The following is a 22,107-nucleotide window of genomic DNA, read 5'->3' on the forward strand; positions in this document are numbered from 1 at the left end:
GCCTTCCTACGGTGTTCACGCTCTGTGTGCTTCGTCCGCGGCTCCTGAGTGGGCGCGGCCACGTCGTCTCTGACGTTTATCCAGAAGGAAGGGTGGTGGGCGAGCAGGGCAGCCCCCGGCCTCTGTTGGAGAGAGCCTCCCGGCCAGGTGCTCCACTGATTGTCGCTAATTAGAAGCAGGTAGAGCTTTGCGGGTATTTAGCTGTTTCTGCCCTTCAGATAAGCGTTCTCATTTCCTCGTTCTGTTCACACCCACAGAGAAGTTGTAAGTATATTACAGCGAATTTCCCTATATTTACTTTCATCTGTGTTCACTCACGTACCAGTGATATTACTGTATACGTTTTGAAATGTAAGCTATTTATAATCTATTGAGAGAAAAAATGCAGTCTCCTTTCGGTAACAATTTATCTACATACATTACACAAAGAAAAATATCCTCAGTAGTTTTCTCTGGATAGTAAAATGATAGATTACTGATTACGTTTTTAGTTTTGTCCATATATAGTTGATCATTTGTCTACAGAGAACACAGTAAGCTACTCGTCTGAACTCTCAATGTTAAGACTCCTAAGTCGGCCTCCAACAGAGAGAAGGGAGTGTGGTGGTCTCGTCAGGACTGGGATTGGGGTGAAGCAGGAAGGGCTGCGGGGGGCTTGGGGCGCAACCACCCCACGTCTCTCTCGGTTTGCTTTCTGGGTCCCTGTTTCTCGTGTCTTGTCCCCGGGCCCCGTGTCCTAATTTTTGGTTGAGAAAACATGGCCGCTAGATTCAATTCTTGCATCAAAGTAGTGCTTTAAAATATGAAAGTGTCGGATGCCGATCTTGCCAGAACGAGTCAGTTGTATGTACGAAGCCCAGGTGCAGCCTCCTGTCTATCTAGTGTGGCTTCCCTGCCACTCGGCCGCCTCCCACTCCCCACCCTCCGGTTCCCACCAGGCTCAGGAAAACCAGACGTTTACACCCAGAAGCTGGTGGTAGTCCTTAGAGAACTGGGAGGAAGCATTCGTTTGGACCGAATTGTTGGTAGGCCCCAGACGGCTTTTCGGTTTCCTTGGGAGGAGTTATCCCGAGTGGAGGTGGAGTCAATCTTTGTTTAAGGAGGTACTGATGGGATGACCAGCAGAAACGCGAACGAGGGCGGTGCTCAGCCGCACCAGGTGTGCTGATCTGCCGGAAGTCAGGAGCAGAGCACCCCCGCCTCCCCCGTCCCTGCAGGCAGAGCCAGAACTCAGACAGGCGAGCAGGGCAGGAGGAGGTGGTGCCCGGGTCGAGCATCCCGGGGCTGGCGCGGGGGGGGGGGGCACGTGGAGGCTGGTGGGCAGGCGCTGAGGGGAGGGCTGACGCCTGCTGCCAACGAGGCGTAGGCCAGGTGATCGGCCTCGTCCCACCGGGGACCCCGATCCTGTGCTGCTCCCAGGAGCTCAGGCCTCGCAGGGCCGGCGGGAGTGCATCCGGGCGACGGGCAGGTGCCTGACCCTCAATCCCGCAGGTCGGCTTCATCCTCTACCCCTCCCGCCGGGGAACTCGGTGCAGACGGGTTTGGGGCCTCGCTCCTCGCAGCCCACTGCCCGGGACGGGTGGGTCTCTGCCCAGCTCTTGCCGCACGCTTCCCGGGGCTGGTGATCCGGGTCGGGAGCTCAGGGGAGGGGCGGCGGGTGTCGCCCACGTGCGGAAGGAGCAGCGCGGTTCCCGGATGTGGGGCGGGGCCTCTCCGGCTCCACGCCAGGGCGAGAAGCCGCGGCCTCTGTCGCTGTGCGAGCGAGCCCGTCTCCCTGGGCTTTAACACGCCTCCCCGGCAGCCGGGGGGCGAGGGCAGACAGCCCCTGGAGGCGGATCGGAGCGGGCTTCACGCGTGCTTTGCGGGTTGCAGCTCCTCAGAAGTGAAGGCAGCCGCAGGCCTTGCTGCAGGGAACGGCCGCTTCGGAGCCGCCTGACGCGGGCCGAGCCCTGTGTCTCCGTCCGTTCCCGCCACCAGCGCGGGACACAGCACGGACCCCGAGTTCCCGCAGCAATGGGGCAGCAGGTGACCGGGAGCAGGGGCCGGCAGGTCGGGTGCTGCGGGGCCCCTTCCTGGCGCAGAGGGAGAGCCAGCCCTGGGGTCTGCGGCACTGACCCCCTCGGGGGCCCCTCCTGACGCCACCCCACTGGGGCCACTCGGCCCGTGGCACACTGACAGCGGAAGCTGAAGAGCTTTCCCTCGGAAAGTGAATTCAGGCTCCTTGTGTTGGCGCAGAACGCCAGCCTCCCACGTCCAGGAGCGGTGGCGAGCCCTCCGCTGACCAAGGGGCCCCCCTGGCTGCCGAGGCCGACAGGCAGCTCAGCACCGGTACTGAAGCAAACAGCCCTAATCCTGCTGACGAAGATGGGAAATCTGTTTCCAAAGACGTTTGAGCGTGGGCGTGTGTGTGCACCCCACCCCGGACAAGGGTGCTGCAAGCTCCCAGCGTGCGTCCTCCCCGTCTGCTTGGGGGCCCTGAGGCGGGAGGGGCCCTTCTGGAGGCAGGGGAGGAGCCTGGGGGGCCTGGGGCCACTTGCTGGCGCAGCCGGGCCCTGCTGGGTTGGGAGAACTTTCGGCAGCTTCCCAGGGAGCAGGTGCTGCTTCTCTGAGTTTCCAGGTGTTCTCAGGTCTCTGCCTTAGGACGTCGTTATATTTCAAAGCATCCCCTGAAATGCGGTGGCGGCCAGGGTACTGCTGGGAGGAGGGCACCCAGGTCGGTGGGTCTGGGGCTGGCTCGTCCTGCAGCTCAGCACCCTGGGCCTGTGTGCACAGCGACCTGCTGTGGGATGAGGTCTGCTTTTCCAAGGAAAGAAGCCCTCCGCTCAGACCTCCTCCTTTGTCTTCGTTTTGTTACTGTATTTTAATGCGTTTTATTTTCCAGGTTTAAGATGCTTGTGTTTGTTTTGCACAAACTCTTCCAAGAAATCCCCAGTTCTAAAACCCAAAGGGGATCTCATCGGAGTGATACAGGAGCCCAGCAAAGGCTACAATGAAATCAACGCGATTCGCTTTTGCACCCACGTTTTCGGGCCGCTCCATCGTTAGCTAACCCTGAGGCTGTCTGGTGAGGCAGGACGCGGGGCGCCCCGACGCTATCGATGGCCCCGGCGGGGCACGGAGGGGGCACACAAGGACACGCTGGCAGAGCCACGCTCCCTGGGGGCTGTAGAGGGTGTAAGGCAGAGGGGCCGCCCGCGCGGGCCGGAAGCACGGCAGGTGGTTTGTTCCCAGGTATCTAACAAATCCGCTTTAATCCTCCGAGAGTGCTGCCAGCAAAAATTCACGTCAGCTGGGACCTCAGAGCGTGACTTTATTTAGAAATGGGGCCTTTGCAGGTGTGATTGGACAGGGCTCTCGGCGAGGTCCTCCTGGGTGAGGGCGGGCCCTGAACCGAGGCCTGGGGTCCTTACAAGAAGAGCAGCTACGGAGGCAGGCGTCGTGTGAGGACCCCTGAGGAGCGAGGAGGGGGCTGCAGCCGGAGCCCCCAGAGGAGCCGGGCTCGCGGACGCCTGGGGTGCGCACCGCTGGCCTGCACGTGAGATGGGGCACTTGGGTGGTGTCCAGCCGCCCCGTCCGTGGTGATTTGCTGCGGCAGCTTCGGGAAACTAACCCAGTCTTGTCCCCGATCTTTCAGATGAGACCCCGGGGCTGGGAGGGTTCAGCTTCCCGCCCACGGTCGTGCAGGCGGTGAGCAAGAGGCTGGCTCCGGGCCGGCTCCCCGGTGCTGGGTGTGGGGAGGACCCGGCACACCCGTGGGCCAGGAGGGGGCCCCGGGCACCGTCCCCGCTGCTCCCAGGAGTCCCGGGTTGTCGTCCTGGTGGACGGCGCCCGTCTCTGAAACCAGAACCCTTTCCCCATCGCCGCCGGCCCTACCGGTCCTGCCCCAGGAATGTGTCCGTCGGTGCCCCCGTCGCTGTCCCGTGGCTCCGCTGGTCCCCGGACACCCCCGCACGGGTGCACCCAGGTCACGTCCTCCCGGAGGGATCCTTAGTTGAAGGCTCCTGACTGGTGGCCGGAGTCCACCCTGCTGTCCGCCCGCACGTGGCCACCTGGCATCGCAGTCACCCTGGGCGCCCGTGTTGTCTGCCGGCCACATCGGCGCCGTCTCGAGGGGACGTCCTCCGTGGGCTGTCCCGTCGTCTTCCTGGCTGAAGCGAGTCTCTCCCGCGCCTTCTCCCACCTTGCCCAGCACCCGCCAGACGCCCTGCTGTCGGGAGTGACTGGGGTTGGCCGTGAGGACCAGGCGAGGGGACCCAAGGCCGTGGAAGCTGTGCTGAATCACGGCGCTGGTGGCCCAGCCGACCTCGCTGAATGAGCGGCCCTCGCGCCCAGGTGGCGGCCGGGGTCTCGGGGTCGCAGCCCAGCTCCGTGCCGGCCGGGCCTGGTCCTCACGCGCATCTGGCAGCGTGCGCTGCGTGGGGTCCAGGGCGAGTGGCCGCTCCGGCCCTGGGCGAGCCTCACGGGGACGGAGGGACCGCCCCGGGCTCCACAGGTCTATTTGAGGGAATCGTCCTGCACACCCCGTCCTGTGTGTGTGTGTGTCTGCGCGCGTGTGCGCATGTGCACACGCAGGTGAGCATCACAGTACATGAATACACGCGTCGCTAACCCTAACAATTCCGAGGCAGCGTGTGAAGCTGTCGCCGCCCCCTTCCCCCGAGGGGCCCCGGCCACACCCCTAGAAAACAGCACTATAGACCTCGTGTGCGGCCCCAGCACTGCTGGGTGCAAGGCTGCTTTCCTGAACAGCACGTCTTGTTAGCGACAGCGTGTGGAAGGAAGGACTGACTTTCTCAGCGGCTCTTGAGTATACGGTATGGATTGAAGTATTTGTATTCCGGATGGGGGGACACTTAACGCTGTGTCCCGGTTTTTGGTTTGGCTTTGCTTTCCGTGACCGCGAAGGGTGCTGCACACCCTTGTGGGTGGTGGATCTCGGGCGCCTGCGCTCCGGCAACACCAGCGCCCCCGCCAAGGCTGTTGGTGAAGACGACCCTCCTCCTCGCTCTGCTCCCCCCACTCCCGTGTGCTCCCTCCTCCCCGGGCCCTGAGGGCTGTGGAGCCTGGAAAGCCCTGCGCTGCGGCTCCCACCGCCAGGCCGGGCTTCGCCTCTCCCGGGGCACTAGCGCTGTTCCCCGCGGGCCGCTGAGGCCCCGGGATGACGAGGTTGTCTGAGTGTCCCTGTGTCGTGACACCAGCTGGCCTTCCGTGGCAGCAGTGGGAACCATCCTCAACCAGGCGTCAGTTACATTGTATTTCCAGAAATCGAGAGAAAACATAAAGGATGACATTAAACCACCTTTGTAAAAAAAGGACTGGCCCTCCGCAGACACTGGTGAGTCTCCCAGGACCAGCCCCCAGCCCCCTCCTCGCTCCCCTGGGACACTCACTGAGCCACGTGGTTCCTGCACCTGTTTTTCTCCAGTTCTGCAAACGTGTATCTACAAACAATGTTTGTACTTTAAAAACAAATGGCATTTCATTGTCTATACAATCCTAATCTTGATTATTTGAGCAGGTTTTGGATACGTCCATGTGAATACATGTCCAGACCATTCCTTGTAATCGCTGTATATACTGTTCAATTATAGAGCATGTCACACTATCACTATGATTTTTAAATCACTTTTTATTTTTTAAAGGCAAGACATTTACCAGTTTTGATGATTTTTTTCCCTCTGGTTATAAAAACAAAACACACACACACAATGTGGAAAAATGTGAGGTTCAGAGTCATAGAAGGGCAAATAAAAATGCCTTTGTGCCCATCCTTGCTGTGACTGTGATTTAACATCTAGTATTACTTTTCAGTCCTTTCCGTTAACATATGCACATATTATGTAAATACACATTTCTTTTGAGTACTTTTCCATGTCATTAACTTTTTAAACACGATCTTGCATAAACGCGTCTTAGGAATGTGGGGCAATTAGTGAAACCACTCCCCTACTGTAAAATTTTGACTCAGTTGCAAACTCCTTTTCCAGAAAAGCTCATCTCTTTCTGCTCCTACAAGCCAGGTCTGGGCGTGCGTCCCGACGAGGTTCATGGACTGTCAGGTCTCCCGCCTGGTGAGCATTTGGCTGGGGGCGGGGGGGCGCTGGCCCCGTCTCGGACTGGCTCGTGCTGGCTCAGTCACTCCTGGGCTCACCGGCCGCAGACGCCGTCCCAGGCCCGAGGGTGCCACAGCGGACAGGCCGCCCCGCGCCCTCTAGGGCATAGGTCACGGAAGGGCGGAGGCGAGCGGTGGCAGGGGCCCTGCTCCCCCGCGGGCTGCCCACAGCATTGGCGCAGGGACCGCAGGGAGGGGAGTGGGTGTCTTGCCAGCTCAGCTGCTGTGACAGGTGCCACCGACAGCGGCTCTGGGGGCGGGAGGTCCGAGCTCCAGGTGCCGCAGGGCTGGCTGCTCTCAGGCCTCGCCCCATGGCCGAGTCCGCACGTGGCCTCTCCTCCCCACCCTGTGACTTCATCTCACCCGTGTCACCTCCCTGAAGGCCCATCTCCACAGACGGCCTCGCTGGGGTGAGGGCTTCAAACCGTGAGTTTTGGGGAGCCTCTGGGGGAAGAGCTTTCTGGGCGCTTCCCAGGAGTCTGTGTGATGGGCGGAGGGGTCCTGGGTCTGGGCCCAGGGCGCGGGTGCAGACCCGGCCTCGTCCCCTGGGCCAGACCTACCTCGTGGGGGTCGGAGGAGACCACACACGGCGCTACCTGATGCATTTACTCTTTTAAGAAATTAAGGTAAAGGAAAACGGACTGTGAACTAGATAAAGTACAGCCGTTACCCCAGACCCTACAGACACCCGGGGCGCGCTTCCCTCGCTGCCTCCGAGGAGCTGCAAACGTGCGCAGCCCCAGCGAGCCCCAGACGGCAGGGGTTTAGCGCTCGCCCTGCCTGTCTCGACGCCCCCGGAGGGAAAGGGGGTCGGGGAGGGTGTGTCCAGGATGCAAATACCGATTTACTGGGGAACCTGGAGTCCGGTGTCTGACTGGCTTGGTCTCCGCCCCCGGGAGCCTGTGCAGTGTTACCTGCTCTGTACACAGCGGACCCGGGAAGGACGGTTCCGGAATCCGAGGGGATCCGAGCGGGAGCCTCCCGCCCCGCCCAGGTTCAAGGTGGAGGCCGAGCCTTGTTTACCAGCACCTCCCACCCCCTGCCGCCAGATTCAAAGGAAAACCCTCAAAGTGAAGAAATTAAAATGGCGTATTTTGGGGCTTTTGACACATAAGGAGTTCTGATTTTTCTTCTTGAAAAGAGACGATTTTAGAACCTCCTTGGTATCCCACAGTCCTCTTGGTGGTCTCATCATCTTTCTCTCCTATTTTAATGTGTAATGAATCCGTACTTCAACAATTGCATTGGGACCATCTGCCCAGTAGACGCTGCATTTGTGTTTTTACTTTATTACAAAAATGACCAGAAATACAGCTTCGCTTTGCTTTACGCAATAGATGTTTATCTCAGAGTCTTTAAAGTGAGTTCCATTTTAAAGTGTATTAGAATAGCTGGCTATTTAAAGGACCCTGGCCAGAGTTCTTTAGTGAAGAAGCACTCACGTACTTCAGAGACTTCAAAATCAGGAGTGACCATGTAGACAGGACCGCAGACGCCCTGACCCTCAGACCTGAGAGAACACGTGTCCGCACTGTGAAGCCCGCCCTTGTTCTGTGCAGTAGGGCCCGAGTTCTCCAGAACCCACCCCCAGGCGTCCCCACCCCCGCTCCCTCTGATGTGCAAATGCAGGAGGAGGAAGGACGGGTTCGTTCACCCTTCACCAGGCCCGTCCGAGGTGACCAGCACAGGCTGGGAAAGGATCAGAGGCGTGGACGCGGTTAGCTTTGGGACGTGGGCGGGGACGAACGATCTCTCTTCCCCCTTATCTATCTATGGATCCTCTAGAACATTCAGGCTCGGAGCGAGAACGGTTTGTGTTACGTGGCTCAGCTTAGCACACGAAGCAGGTCAGCTTCCAGGAATGCACAGGAGGGGCCGAGGCGCCCTGGACCCCCTCCCTCGGGTTACGTTCACCCCGCGTGTGCAAACGGCCAGAGCGGCCTGGGCCTCGGCTGGATGGAGAAGGCCGGCTTGCAGACGCCAGGGCGGGGGGTTTGTCGGCTCGGGCGTCAGGCGGGAACTAGGCCAGCTTGAGGCACTGCGTGTTGAAGCAGTCCCCCTCCTTGCTGGCCACGGCCTCGAGCAGGGCCTGCTTCTTCTGCAGACTCCGGGACGACTCCAGCTCGTACATGGTGGTCAGGTTGAAGAGCGCGCTCTCGTGCAGGCAGCGCCGCGGGTCCTGCTGGGTCATGGCCTCCAGCTGCCGCAGCGAGTCCTTGAGTCGGCCCAGGTAGAGCAGGCACACGGCCGCATTGTTGTTGGCCTGGAGGGGGACACGCGGCACTGGATGCGGCCTCATGGGGCCCGAGGACCTCCCTGGGCCCCAGGAGAGCACCCGATGCCGGCGGACTTCTCGGGGGGGCGGGGGGCACGGGGGGAGCCACCTCTGCTCGGGGGTCTTACCACCGCATTTGCTGGGTCAATCTTTAGAATCTCTGTGAAGCATCTGTGGGCGTCTGCAAAGTTATTCTGACCGAGGTGAAGGAAAGCTCTGGAAATAAGCGATACACAGAGGATTAACCAGGAAAGTCAGGATGTGGGCAGGTGTGTGGCAGCAACACCAACAGGGCAGCTCCCAGAACTGGAACCCCACGGGGAGGACCAGGCAGCATTGGCCCCTCAGGCGTCACCCGAGCCGGGTGGTGTCAGGGCTTTCCGGATGTGGCAGGGGACAGTGCATTCTGGGGATCAAACTGCACTGGGTCTAACATCTGTTAGTTTAATTCAATCCCTATCAAAATACCAATGGCATTTATTCACGGAACTGGGACAACAAAATTTTAAATTTGTAGGGAAACACAAAAGACCCCCAATAGCCAAAACTATCTTGAGAAAGAAAAGTGGAGCTGGAGGAATCATGCTCTCTGACTTCAGACTATACTACAAATCTACAATAATCAAAACAGTATGGTACTGGCACAAAAATTGACATAGATCAATGGAACAGGATAGAAAGCCCAGAGGCAAACCCACACACCTACGGTCAACTAATCTATGACAAAGGAGGCAAGAATATACAATGGAGAAAAGTCTCTTCAGCAAGGGGTGTTGGGAAGACTGGACAGCCTCATGTAAAAGAATGAAATTAGAGGGAATTCCCTGGCAGTCCAGTGGTTAGGACTCGGCTCTTTCACCGCTGGGGCCCAGGTTTGACCCCTGATCAGGGAACTAAGATCCTGCAAGCCCCGTGGCATGGCCCCCTGCCCCGCAAAAAAAAAAAAAAAAAAAAAAAAAAAAAGAATGCAATTAGAACATCCCTTCATGCTATACACAAAAATAAATAAACTCAAAATGGATTAAAGACCTAAATATAAGACCAGAAACCAAAAAAACTCCTCGAGGAAAACATAGGCAGTACACTCTCTGACATAAATAGCAGCAATATTTTTTTGGATCTGTCTCCTAAAGCAAAGGAAATAAAAGCAAAAATAAACAAATGGGATCTAATTAAACTTAAAAGCTTTTGCATAGCAAAGGAAACCATCTATAAAATGAAAAGGCAGCCTACTGAGTGGGAGAAAATATTTGCAAGTGGTGTGACCCATAAGGGGTTAATATCCAACCTATATAAACAGCTCATTCAGGGACTTCCCTGGTGGTCCAGTGGTTAAGAATCCGCCTTCCAATGCAGGGGAGGCGGGTTCAATCCCTGGTTGGGGAACTAAGATCCCACATGCCATGGGATGCTTCAACTAGAGAGCCCGGCACTGCAACGAAGAGCCCACTCGCTGCAATGAAGATCCCGTGTGCCACAACAACTAAGACCCAAATAAATAAATAAATACTAAAAAAAATAAACAGCTCATTCAATTCAACATAAAAAAAAAAGATTAAAAACTGGGCAGAAGACCTGAATAAACCCCTACTTGCATGGTCGATTAATCTGTGACAAAGGAGGCAAGAATATACAATGAGGAAAAGACTCTTCAATAAATGGTGTTGGATAAACAGGACAGCTACATGCAAGAGAATCAGACTCCTATCTCACACCACACACAAAAATAAATTCAAAATGAATTTAAGGGCTTCCCTGGTGGCGCAGTGGTTGAGTCTGCCTGCCATTGCAGGGGACACGGGTTCGAGCCCTGGTCTGGGAAGATCCCACATGCCGCGGAGCAACTAGGCCCGTGAGCCACAACTACTGAGCCTGCGCGTCTGGAGCCTGTGCTCCGCAACGAGAGGCCATGATAGTGAGAGGCCCGCGCACCGCGATGAAGAGTGGCCCCCGCTTGCCGCAACTGGAGAAAGCCCTCGCACAGAAACGAAGACCCAGCACAGCCAAAAATAAATAAATAAATTTAAAAAAAAAAAAAGAGGCTTGGGTTTGAGAACTGCTTATATTTCTGAAATGTAACAATAGAAGCATTAACTAATTAATAAATAAAAGTTTAAAAAAAAATGAATTTAAAACTTAAATGTAAGACCTGAAACCATACAACTTCTAGAGGAAAATATAGGCAGCATTCTTTGACATCAGTCTTAGCAATATTTTTTTCGGATATGTCTCCTCAAGCAAGAGAAACAAAAGCAAACATAAACTGCCAGGACTACATCAAACCAAAAAGCTTTTGCACAGTGAAGGAAACTCAACAAAATGAAAAGGCAGCCAACCGAATGGGAGAAGATATTTGCAACTGATATATCAAATAGGGGTTGACAGCCAAAGAGCTCAAACAACTCAACATCAAAAAAACCTGATTAAAAAATGGGCAGAGGACCTGAATACACATTTTTCCAAGGAAGACATACAGATGGCCAGACACATGGAAAGATGCCCAACATCACTCATCATCGGGGAAATGCAAATGAAAACCACAATAAGATATCACCTCACACCTGTCAGAATGGCTGTTATCAAAAAGAACACAAGGGGTGGTGGGGCTGGGGAGAAAGGGGACCCTCACACACTGTTGGTGGGAATGTAAACTGGTGCAGCCACTGTGGAGAACAGTATGGAGGTTCCTCAAAAAACTAAAAATAGAGCTGCCATATAAGCCGGCAATTCCACTCCTGGGTATTTATCCAAAGAAAATAAAAACACTAATTAGAAAAAATACATGCACCCCTATGTTCACTGCAGCATTATTTACAATTGCCAAGATATAGAAAGCAACCTAAGTGTCCATCAACAGATAAATGGATAAAGGGGTGTGTGTGCGTGTGTGCACGCGTGCATGCATGGAATATTACTCGGCCATAAAAAAGAATGAAATCTTACCATTTGTGACAACATGGATGGACCTAGAGGGCATTATGCTAAGTGAAATAAGTCAAAGAAAAACAAATACTGTACGATTTCACTTATATGTGGAATCTAAAAACAAATGAACAAACACAGAACAGAAACAGAGTTACAGACACAGAGAACAAACAGGTGGTTGCCAGAAGTGGGGTGGGTGAGGGGAAGACAGAAACAGGTGATTAAGGGAGGGAGATTAAGAGGGACAAACTTCAGGTGAAAAACAAACATGTCATGGGTCTGAAACGTACAGTGTGAGGAATACAGTCAGTAATAGTGTGATAACTTTGTGTGGAGACAGGTCATAATTAGACTAATGGTGGTGATCAGTTTGAAAGCTATAGAAATATCAAGTGCCTATGTTGTATAACAGAAACTAACACAGTGTTGCAGGCCAATTATACTTCAAACAAACAGAAAAAGATCAGATTTGTGGTTGCCAGTGGAGGGGAGGGGGGAGGGGCGATTAGATGAAGGTGGTCAAAAGGTACAAACTTCCAGTTATAAATAAGCACTAGGGATACAGTGTGCAACACGATGAACATAATTAACACGGCCGTATGTTATATATGAGATGATAGATGTTCATTAAACTTACTGTGGTCCTCACTTCATGATGTCAGTATGTAAATCAAATCATCATGCTGCACACCTTAAACTTACACCGTGCTGTAAGTTAATTATATCTCAATAAAACTGGAAGGAAAAATAAAGAAAAATACATACCTGTTCATTAAAACCATTATTTTACCCTGCAGTCCCTCCAGTTTCTGTGTTACTTTCTCTACATCTTGAAAGTACTTTTCAGCTGTCTTTATGTCTCCGACCTGCTTTGACAAAATTATGTAGTCAGTTCAACTGACAAATGTTAAATCTACACCCACATATATAGTTTCCTAATGTTATGTTATGTTAGGATACTGAAGACATTTATGTATCAGGCAGGGTAAAACTTTGGTATAACCATTTACTAGTTATCACTTTTTGTTACCAAAAAAAAAAAAAAAGCCATTTAGGATACAGTGGGATGTCAACATGTATCTCTATGTCAGAAAGTGAGTGGTTAATACACCTGCGTGTTAACAAGTCTCTTACAGTTTTTAATTTGTACCCTTCAAAAGGAATCCTGGCATAGCATTATGAAAAATAAAAATAACCCCCGACTCTGGCCAGGCCCCGGGCCCATTCTTAACCCTGCCCGTGGATCATTTCAAGAACCTCTGTTTGCTGTGTAGCACCAGGCAAAACATGCTCCACAAGTCCAACTTGTATATTTGGCAAATTAAACTTGGTATTATCGTTAAAAAAAAAAAAAGAAAGAATGACTAAAAAACTACAACATTTACCTTTTGGTATAATATTACAGTCTCCCAATCAATTACTGGGGGGTTATTTGCGACCATTAAAATGATAGAGATCATCAAACTAACAAATTTCAGTCATATTTTGACCCAATAATACAGGATTCTATTGTACAAACAAATGACCGCACGCTTATCAAACGGTTAAGGAAACCTCCTCAGCTCCCTCTGTAAAAGGAAGCCAGAGCCACTGGGGGTCCTGATGGCTAAACCCCCTCCCCCGTCCTGCCATCGCTGCGGACCACAGCCTGGGGGGCGGGGGTTAAGAGGGAATCAGGTCTCCTTCTGCATGAGGAAGGAGATCAGTGATCTAAGGCTTAGAATGCCAAATACAGGAAAAATGAAAATCCTGTGAAAACAAAAACCTTACAACCCGGGGGAGGGAAGCACAAAGGCCTCTGTGCCCCAGGCCTGAAGGGGCGGCTCTGGAGCAGCTGACTCCAGGGCATCTCGTTACACAAACCACGAGATGTCTCTGCATCTGCCGAGGGGACAGCATCGCAGCCGCAGCGGTCAGCGCCCTCTCTTCCGCACACTCACCCCCATCCCGATCCCGGGGTCCTCCAGCCACCTGCCGGGAGCGCTTGTGCCCTTCCCTTTCCTTCCAGGGAAGCCCGCGGTACCTCCCTGCAGCCAAGGGCAGGCGTGCCCACCACCCAGCACCAAGGGTCTGCGTTACTCTCCACGGTGAGACCCCTGCAGGCAGCACCCGGCCCCTTCACGTTACCCTGGGAAACCAGGGCCTGGTGTTTGGTGACACAATGACACTGGCTGCACTGCTGTTGCTGTGAGTAATGAGTGCCCTTCGTCGCCGACCCGGGGATCTCGAGTCCTCGGCCAGCGCCCATCAAGCTGCCCTCACGGTCTCCGGCCCCTCTCTGTTGTCAACGCTGCCCCGAAAAACACCCCACCAGGAGGAGGACACAAAGTGGCGCCACCGCGCATCTACCAGCCCCACCCTCCCGCGCACACGGTGGGAGCACCCGGGGTCCCCCCCCCACCCCGAGGCCTGAACATCTGCGTTCCCTGCAGTGCGCTCACTTACCCTGCATCCTCCAAGGGCCCAGGCGCACACTGATGGAGAGACTGACGCTCACCAGCTGACAGCAAAGGTGCACCAAGCCCTGAATGCCTGCCGGGTGCTGTGCTAAGTGCTTCCCACCGCTCACAACTTCTAACAAGCTGTGCTCTCGATCCCACTCCTTTCCTCACTCCCCGGAGTAAAAAGATGAGGCTCAGAAAGGCTGGCGGCTTTCTCAGGTCACACGGCTAACGTAAGAGAACGGGACTGTCCCACTCCCAGACCACGCGCTGGCCCTCTGCACCACACGGCCTCAAGGAGCTGGTGCGGGACTTGCGCTGAAACTGTTTTCTAGTGGGAGATAACGAAGGAATCTTAGAATTTTCTTTGCCACCTACTGATTTTTCTGATCACTAGAAGGTAAGTTCACATCCTTATATTTCTGGGTTTTTTTCCTTAAAGAATCTATTTATTTATTTATTTTTGGCTGCGTTGGGTCTTCATTGCTGTGCACGGGCTTTCTCTAGTTGCGGCGAGCGGGGGCTACTCTTCGCTGCGGTGCGCGGGCTTCTCACTGCGGTGGCTTCTCTTGTTGCGGAGCACGGGCTCTAGGCACACAGGCTTCAGTAGTTGTGGTGCATGGGCTTAGCTGCTCCGCGGCATGTGGGGTCTTCCCAGACCAGGGCTCGAACCCGTGTCCCCTGCATTGGCAGGCGGATTCTTAACCACCGCGCCACCAGAGAAGTCCACATCTTCATAATTATTAAAACGTAATTAGGATTTAAAATCCTACTGATTTTCTAAGACTTAGAGGCAGCTTAAAAAATTAAACAATATAAAAAGGCAGTTAAAAGTATTGCAAAATATCTAGTAAGCAAATAAACAAACCCAAACTAGTTATTTGAAGAAAACAACAGATAATAAGTGGATGAACTAATCAAGGAAAAGGAAGCATGAGTAAACAATTATAAATGTAAAAGAAGAAATAACTATAGTTAAAATGAAATTGAAGTAATTATGAAAGAAGACTGTATTTTACAGAACTCTAAGCAAAAACATATGTGAATACACAGACCAAACAGGTGATTTTTTGGGCACTCTAAATGGCCAAAATTGATCCCAGAAACAGAGAGAAAAAACCTCATGCGTGGAACACTAAAGCCATTAGTAACAATATTAAGTTATCCGACAAATCCTAGGAGGGTGGCTTAGGCCTCTTTGAGGTCAGTTATTCAAATCTCCCAGGAACATATAATTCCAGAGTATCCAAAATATCCCAGACAACAGAGAAAGCAAGCAAGCAAGCTATTTTTATGAAGACAGAACACAGATACCAAATGCTTTTGAGAAGGGCACGCTCACACACACACACACACACACGCATACACATGCACAAACCCAGACCAATTTCACTTACAACGATAACTGCAGAGATCTGGGGACACTCCCCCCGGGAGCCCAACGTATTGGAGGCGCAAACGTGAGTATTTCTGTGGCCAGAAACGTCTCCAGGGAAGCACCGACCAAGCCCCAGTCTGACCATCAGGGTCCCTCCCCAGGGCCGTCAGGTCTGTGACTGCCACAGAAAGACTGTGCTTTCACATTTCAGGGTTCCTAGATGGGTCTCCAGCATACATTTCTCAAATTATGCAAATTAAGACTCAGAAATGAAGTTTCTGAGATTGTCCAGAGTAGTGAGGAATTAGAGCAGATACAGAACATTCTTTTAGCATGAGAATCAGGATAATGACCGGGCACCACGAGATGCCGGGCACAGCACTGCATTCTTTACACGGCGGTCTCGTTTCATCAGCACAAGGACCCCAAGAGGCAGCCACGAGCGTCCCTGGTGCCCAGGGGAGAGGACGCAGCTCAGGCAGGTGGCTAGCCCAGGGTCAAGGCTAGGTAAGCACCAAGGACAAACAGAAACCCGGGTCTTTCAGATGCTATAACACGCGTTCTCCAACATCCATGAGGTACTCAGTGAAGGTCAACCTTCAGAGCCTGGGGCAGGGACCCCGGGCGTCCTGGGAGGGACTTGGACGACACACAGGCGGCCTTCACTGTTGGGCTGTCTCTGGACGCCCCCTCGTGGGGGAGCGGCGTGTGTGCGCTTGCGTGTGTGCACGCGCTTGCGTGTGTGCGTGGCGTGGAGGACGGGGTGGAGGTGGGGCGTGTGTGTGCACGCATTCGTGTGCGCAGTGGCCAGGAGGTGCGGGAGGACAAGACCAGCATCAGTGAAGAGAACCTGGGCTCTGGGTGACCTTGTTCAAATTCCTCCTGTGGGCCTGACCTCTGGGACCTCGGGCAGGTCACTCGACCCCTGGGAAGCCTCAGTCTGCTCCTCTGTAAAGTGGGCCGGTCACACGGCAGAGGAGGATGGCCCAGCAGGGCACCCGCTCAGGGCCAGCGCCTCCCCATGTCCATCCGCCTTGCTTCGACCACCCCGGACAGCCCCGTCAGGCTCCCGCCCAGGCTGCGGGTGCTACGGTCGACACCCTTAGAGACTGAGGGTGCGGGGACGAGGCACCCGCGCTCGGCCTGCGAGTGTGGGCCTGCCGTGCTGGGGCGGACAGGAGCGAGGACGGGCGCCTGGCACCCCGGCACCACACGCGCCCCGGCTTCAGCGCCATCCCTGGCAAAGCGGGTACGTCCCGGTTTCCCGCACTGTCGGGACCATGGGTCCAAGCGGGACCTCCTTTATCCACGCACGCGGATTCAAGCGCACTTTCCAATAAAATATCAACCACTGGCTACGTTATCAGCCAATTAAAATAAGATTACTGATGGTTTTGTCAACAGACTTCTACCTGCAACAGGGCAATTTCTCAAGGAATCCATCTCGGTGCTTCCCAGATGAAAATCTACGAAAATGCACGTCTAGCAATTGGCTTCCTAATCACGTCAAAGCCCAGAGCACAGTCAAGCCAGGACCAAGGAAACTACCCCTCCTACCGTCACAGAAGTCTGATTTGATGTATGTCCTGGGCTCTTTCTTAAATCTACAGCATCCAGGCCCAGGCAAACCCCGCCCACCCTGCCTACCGCGCGGCTCGCACCTGGAGGAAGATCCGGCCGATGCAGCTCAGCAGCTGGGGCTCCTGCTCCGGGAAGTACTGGACGACCGAGCGGTACGCGTCCACGGCTAGCACGTAATCCTGCGGGGGACGCAGAGAGCGCGCTAGTTAGGAGGGTCACGCCCCGTCTACACGTTACAGGCGCCCAGGCTCCTGCAGACTCGCACGTGAAGCGGGAGCACGAATGCGTGGGCAGGTGGGACGCGGCACCGCCGTGAGGGCAGCAGACGGCCCAGCGAACCAGGCTCTGGGTTCTGTGTGTAACTATGGTCCTGAGGGCCTTCCTCTCCCCGGGGGGCTCTGGTTGTGCACTTAGGGCAGAGGGGCTTTCTTCTTCCATCTTCTGAGTAGCAGTTAGTATGTCACCTGGACTCACTCTCTTTTCTGACAAAATCCTTCACTGGTGAATTTTGTCTTGCCTCCATCTGCCAGACACAGAAACCGAATTTATTAATAGCGTCTCTTAAACATTTTCTTTACTAAAACTCGAGGTGAAGTTCTTACACGTAGACACACGAAGCCGGGCCGGGGGAGCTGGCTGGCTCTGGCGGGAGGAGGCCGTCCGGGGCCCCCGGCCGTCTCGCCAGGGTCACGAGGGCAAATCGCCAACAGCCCCGAGCTCCGACGGCAGCGTCGCCGTGGCGCCTGCTGGTGCGAACGGCTCCCCGCGTCTCCCGGTCAGCGAACAGCAGGCCGCGCGGCAGTGTCCTCCTCCCCGAGCCTTCGTAAATCCCCAGAAGGGACTTTTCTTTCTTCAATCGCCTACGTTTTCAATCTCATGAGAACTGGGACAGGCGTCACCAGTTCGCTAGCTGGGATGTTACGAAGACAGACGACAAGGAACACTCCAGTTCAGCAGGAAGAAAAATGGAGACTGTCCAGTCCGGCAGCTTCAGGGCAGCTCACCACAGCGAACTGGCCTCGCTGGCGCAGGCGGCCAGCCGGCAGCACCCGCCCGTCCCCGCGGCTCCTGGCTCCGCTGCCCGCGCCCTGCCCAGGCGGGCGTGCGGGTGAGGCTGTGCCGAGAGCCCTCTCTCGGGGTGGAAGTGACCCCCCACCCCGGCGCCCGGCTCCGCTGAGCGCTGGACTTCTGCGGGGACACGGGGGCACCTCGCCGCATCTGAGGACCACCCACTGTGCTGCAAGCCTACGCCTCACTTCCGGTTCAGGGCGAACTAAAGGCCACCTCGCCGTCCGTGTCCGGCGGCGCCCAAGTGCCACCGGGTCAGGCCAGTGCACACGCCCCGACCCCGGCCCGCGTCTCTGGCCGGCGAGACGCGCCTCCGCGGTGGCTCTGTGGCCGGCGTCGCCGCCTGACGCCTCCACGTCTCGGCGCTCCGGCCTGCTACGGAGACGTATGCGGCCGCTGTCCCGCCGGAGCGGCGCTCCTGGGAGAGCGCGCCCGGGCGGACACAGCCGTGGGGACCCCGTGCGGAGGCCTTCAGACGAGGCGCCGGGCCCGGACGGGAGCCCCGGGCGGTTGCAGCCTCGGGCCCGGGCCCTGGCGGTTCCAAGGAGCCCGGCCTCCAGTACACCAGAGCGGAGCGCGGCCCAGAGCTTGTCAGCGGACGACCATTTGACGAAATCGTTTCTTTACCGGAGGAAACGAGGAAATGCGGCCCCGGCTGAAGGGCGCTCTTGAGGGTGAGCGCCGTCCAGGCCGCGCGGTCAGGCGGGCGTGGCCCGCTCGCAGGGACCGACTGCTCTAGCCCCGCCTTCCCCTTCTTCTTTCAGCAGCTGCCCCGTCCGGCGAGGCGAGGTCAGCAAGAAGGCGGCGTGCGGGCGGCGGGGGGGGGGGGGGGCACGGAGGCGGGCGGTGCGGCACCCGGAGTCTCCCAGATGGGCTGGGGTGCCCAGGCTGCGACAGTGTTTCAGGCACACGTTCGGGCTGAAGCGTGTGGACAGACTGCTCATCATTAAAAAGGTGAATCAGCGTTCACGTCGCCGTAGCAGAAATGTTATTCAGAATAAGAAGCGGCTGCTGAAGTAACCCAGCGTCGCCCATACGCGGCACGGAAGGGACGGGACGCGCCGGTGAGGCCGACGCCGCTGTAATGCCGGGCTCGCTCGCTAGGTGGCGATAGGATGCGCACGCGTGCTGGCGCCTCAGCCGCCAAATTTTTCATTCCTTTTAACTCGTGGAAATGAAAGCATAATCTAAAATCTCAAATTAAACTGCACTTGTGGTTAAAGTATTTTTGAAGCACAGTGATCTGTTCTGTACTGAGTCCCGACAACGTAGGTACAAGACTTAGTCTGGCGCCTGGTGGTATCATCACTCCAGCGGTAAACAAAAGGTGTTCTTATCCTACAATTTTCTATTAATGTGCCTTAAAAATGCACATACAAACCCACCAGTGAAACAGGAGACCTTCCTGAGGAGTCCCAGCCCGTGACCAAGGAGACACCGATCGGCCTGTGACTTTACGATGTGTCCTTTGTTTCTGCACGTGAGCCGGCGAGCTCCGCGGAAGGAAGGCGGCAGTGGCCCTGGGCGACTCCCTCCACCCGCGGGAGGGACGGGGCGCCGTGTCGGGGGTCGGGGTGGCAGGAAGGGAGGAAGGGAGGAGCTGAGAGAACCAGAGCGCCTTAACCCCAAGGCGCTGCCCAAGGGGGGCTGCAAGTGCATCCCTTCCGGGCCTTCGTTTCAGGGGAGGTCCCCGGGGCTCGGGGGTGGGAGGGGCACGCGAGGCAGTCTGCACCCTAGGGTCACAGCGACGCACAGAAGGCAGGGCCCTGGGGCAGGAGCCGAGTGCACACCCAGCGTGGCCTTCCGCACGGGACCCACAGCCGGCCCGGGACGCGGTCCCCTCGCGGGGCTGCCCTGTCAGGGTTAGACACCAGCTCCCGGAGCCCGCTTCTCCCCTCGGCCATTTGCCTGCTCTGCTCTGCTAAAACCAAGCTCAGGAATGACCCTGGGCTGGCCCGGGGGAGGGCCACGATCTGGCCTCTTAATGGCCCAGAAGATGTTAACGGAGCTGCTCTGGGTGTCTGCGGCTCACTGATTCGGGCAGCAGCCTCCAGCCCCTGCAGCTGGGCCCTGCCAGGGAGGCACGGATGGAGGAACAGAGGAGCGATGCCCTCGGTTCCGCCTCCTCGTCCCCAGCCGCCTCCCCTGGGGCTGGCAGTGGGGGCGCGGGGCGCCTGTGGGGGGCGGGGCTAAGGAGCAGGTCTCGCGGGAAGCCTGTCCCCAGATGCCATTACCATTGAGCGCAAGTCAGGGCAGGACGAGGGAAACCACCTCCGCTAACGGGGGGAACGGAGGCCAACTCCGGGACTGAATCCAGAGAAAAACAGGAGGGAGAGAGAACTGAGAGCATGAGGAGGATTTCAATTAAATCATCTCGACCCCTGTTTGAACAACTAAACTTGGCAGTGTAAGTTCTGCATTCTATTGACATTTCTTTCAGTAGAAATTAAAGCACGTTTATCCCGAGTGTCTCCCTGGCCTCTCTGCTCGATAACCCCCCGCATGCACACCACCTCGAGGTCCCAGCGGTCCCGCCCTGAGAACATCATACCTTCATGAGCAGCAGACAGTTGGCCATGGAGCACGTCACCCGGCCCAGGCGGGACCGCCACAGCTGCACGGAGGCTGCAAGAGCGGAGTACGGTGAGTGCATGGGGAGCACCGCCGGCCTGACCCAGACAGACGGACGCCCCTGGCCCCGGCCCCGTCCCCCAGCCTCGGCCACCGCTCCCCCTGTGCTGCTCAGCCCACACCTTGAGCTGTGCTCTTGGCGACCTGCTCAGCCTCGGGGAGGACAGACCCCGTGACCCGACCAGGGCCACGTCCCCAGGCTGGCACGCCCAAAAGATGGGAAAAGCCAGCCAAGACGACAGCCCTTGCCCTGCAGCGGGGCCACTCCTGGTGTGACCTGGATGGGCCGGAGGCCTCCCGGCTGCAGGGCTGGTGGACGGTCACACCCCGGTGTCAGCAGCGCGGCCTGCCTGCCCAAGGCCTAGGTGTTGTGACCTTTTAAGGGGAAGCAACAATTCCTAACCCATCTGCCTCAGCAGGCTCTGAGGGCAGGGGGAGCGGAGCGGATCGGGGCGGGGAGGCTGGAGAGGCCGGTGCTCTGTCAGGTGCTGAACCTGCCATCCAGCTCAGGCCCAGGAAGAAGCACGTCCCAGACACACGTGAATGGTGACCACTGGGCGAGCTTGCCTTAAACTGACCTTCCTCCCGCTGCCGGGACCAAGGGTCAATTTTGGGATAACAGTCTCCTAGAAATGACGCTTATTCCTGGAGTGCTTGAGAAAAGGACAAAAAACTTAATTGTCAGAATTAAGAACGTAACTCACTTTGCCTTTCAGCAATTAAATGTACATTAACTGCTTACATTCCCCTTATGACATCATTTTTGTGAAAAGAAAAATGCTGAATATCTTTTCTTAACGAATGTAAGATGTGGATTCTCAGTGAACTGCATTTTATTTTGATTATCTTTGAGGACTTTCAAGTGCTTTCTTCCCCTCTTTGCCTTATAAATCTGTTGATCTGCTGTGAGTTGTCAGGTTTCCGGGCACTGCTTCCTGAGCTCCAACAACTACCTGCGCTTTGCCACCAAAACACGGAGCCCTGTGGGATGACATGGCCAGAGTCGGAGAGATGCTGAGGGCGGGATGTCCCAGGGCACGGAGACGCCCACGCCAGACCCGTCATCTACCTGCACTTAAATCACTGAGGACGCGTGAACATCACACCTACAGACCTGGTCCCCTGGGGTTTCTCGAAGAAGGGATCTGTGTTTAAAGCACAAATGCAGCCAGAGCTGCTGGTCCTCGAGGATGGACATCTCCTGCCTGGGACGCTTCCCCCTTTCCCACAGTCACGAGCGCGTCCGGGGTGCACGGCGCCCGGGGCCCCGCTGTGCCCGAGGCATGGGCACAGATCTCTGCCCCGGGGGTTCTCCTCTCAGGCCACCTCTCCTGCTTCTGGCACATCCGTCTCCTCACAGTGTGGCTTCAGAGGAAGCCCACCCTTTGCCCACATCATCTGTGCTCGCCTGCGGTCACCGACAGCCGCTCCAAGTCGGGCGCAGAGCGGGAGACCACCGAGCCCCTGAAGACCACATAAGCCCACAGGCTCATGTGCAGAGATGCCAGCCTCTCAGGGAGGTGCCATCTGAGCTGGGTTTTGAAGCATGATTAGAAGTTCTTCTCTCTAATGTTCTCAAGAAATCTCAGCCAGGATAATCTTTTCAAAATGCACTTCGGCCCCTGCCCGCCCAGCACTCACATAAAGACCCGTTTCCACGGCCTGGCCCCCGAGGCGCTACACTCAGGGCCCCATC

General features: G+C 55.9%; 1 protein-coding gene across 3 annotated transcripts in view; it reads right to left on the reverse strand.

Moving 5' to 3' along the window:
* Nucleotides 1-7,381: 7,381 nt before the first annotated feature.
* TRAPPC12 (trafficking protein particle complex 12) overlaps nucleotides 7,382-22,107 on the reverse strand; it is a 64,523-nt gene continuing 49,797 nt past the window's right edge. For all 3 annotated transcript variants that reach the window (XM_036872747.1, XM_036872748.1, XM_036872749.1), the window contains exons 8-12: nucleotides 20,332-20,405; nucleotides 16,793-16,891; nucleotides 12,078-12,178; nucleotides 8,516-8,603; nucleotides 7,382-8,375 (exon numbers count right to left, since the gene is read on the reverse strand). In XM_036872747.1, the coding sequence (XP_036728642.1) occupies nucleotides 8,133-8,375; nucleotides 8,516-8,603; nucleotides 12,078-12,178; nucleotides 16,793-16,891; nucleotides 20,332-20,405 (605 nt within the window). In that variant the 3' untranslated portion in view covers nucleotides 7,382-8,132. The remainder of the gene's footprint in view (nucleotides 8,376-8,515; nucleotides 8,604-12,077; nucleotides 12,179-16,792; nucleotides 16,892-20,331; nucleotides 20,406-22,107) is intronic.

The sequence above is a fragment of the Balaenoptera musculus genome, chromosome 13 (genome assembly GCF_009873245.2).
Source record: "Balaenoptera musculus isolate JJ_BM4_2016_0621 chromosome 13, mBalMus1.pri.v3, whole genome shotgun sequence".
Taxonomy (NCBI): Eukaryota; Metazoa; Chordata; class Mammalia; order Artiodactyla; family Balaenopteridae; genus Balaenoptera; species Balaenoptera musculus.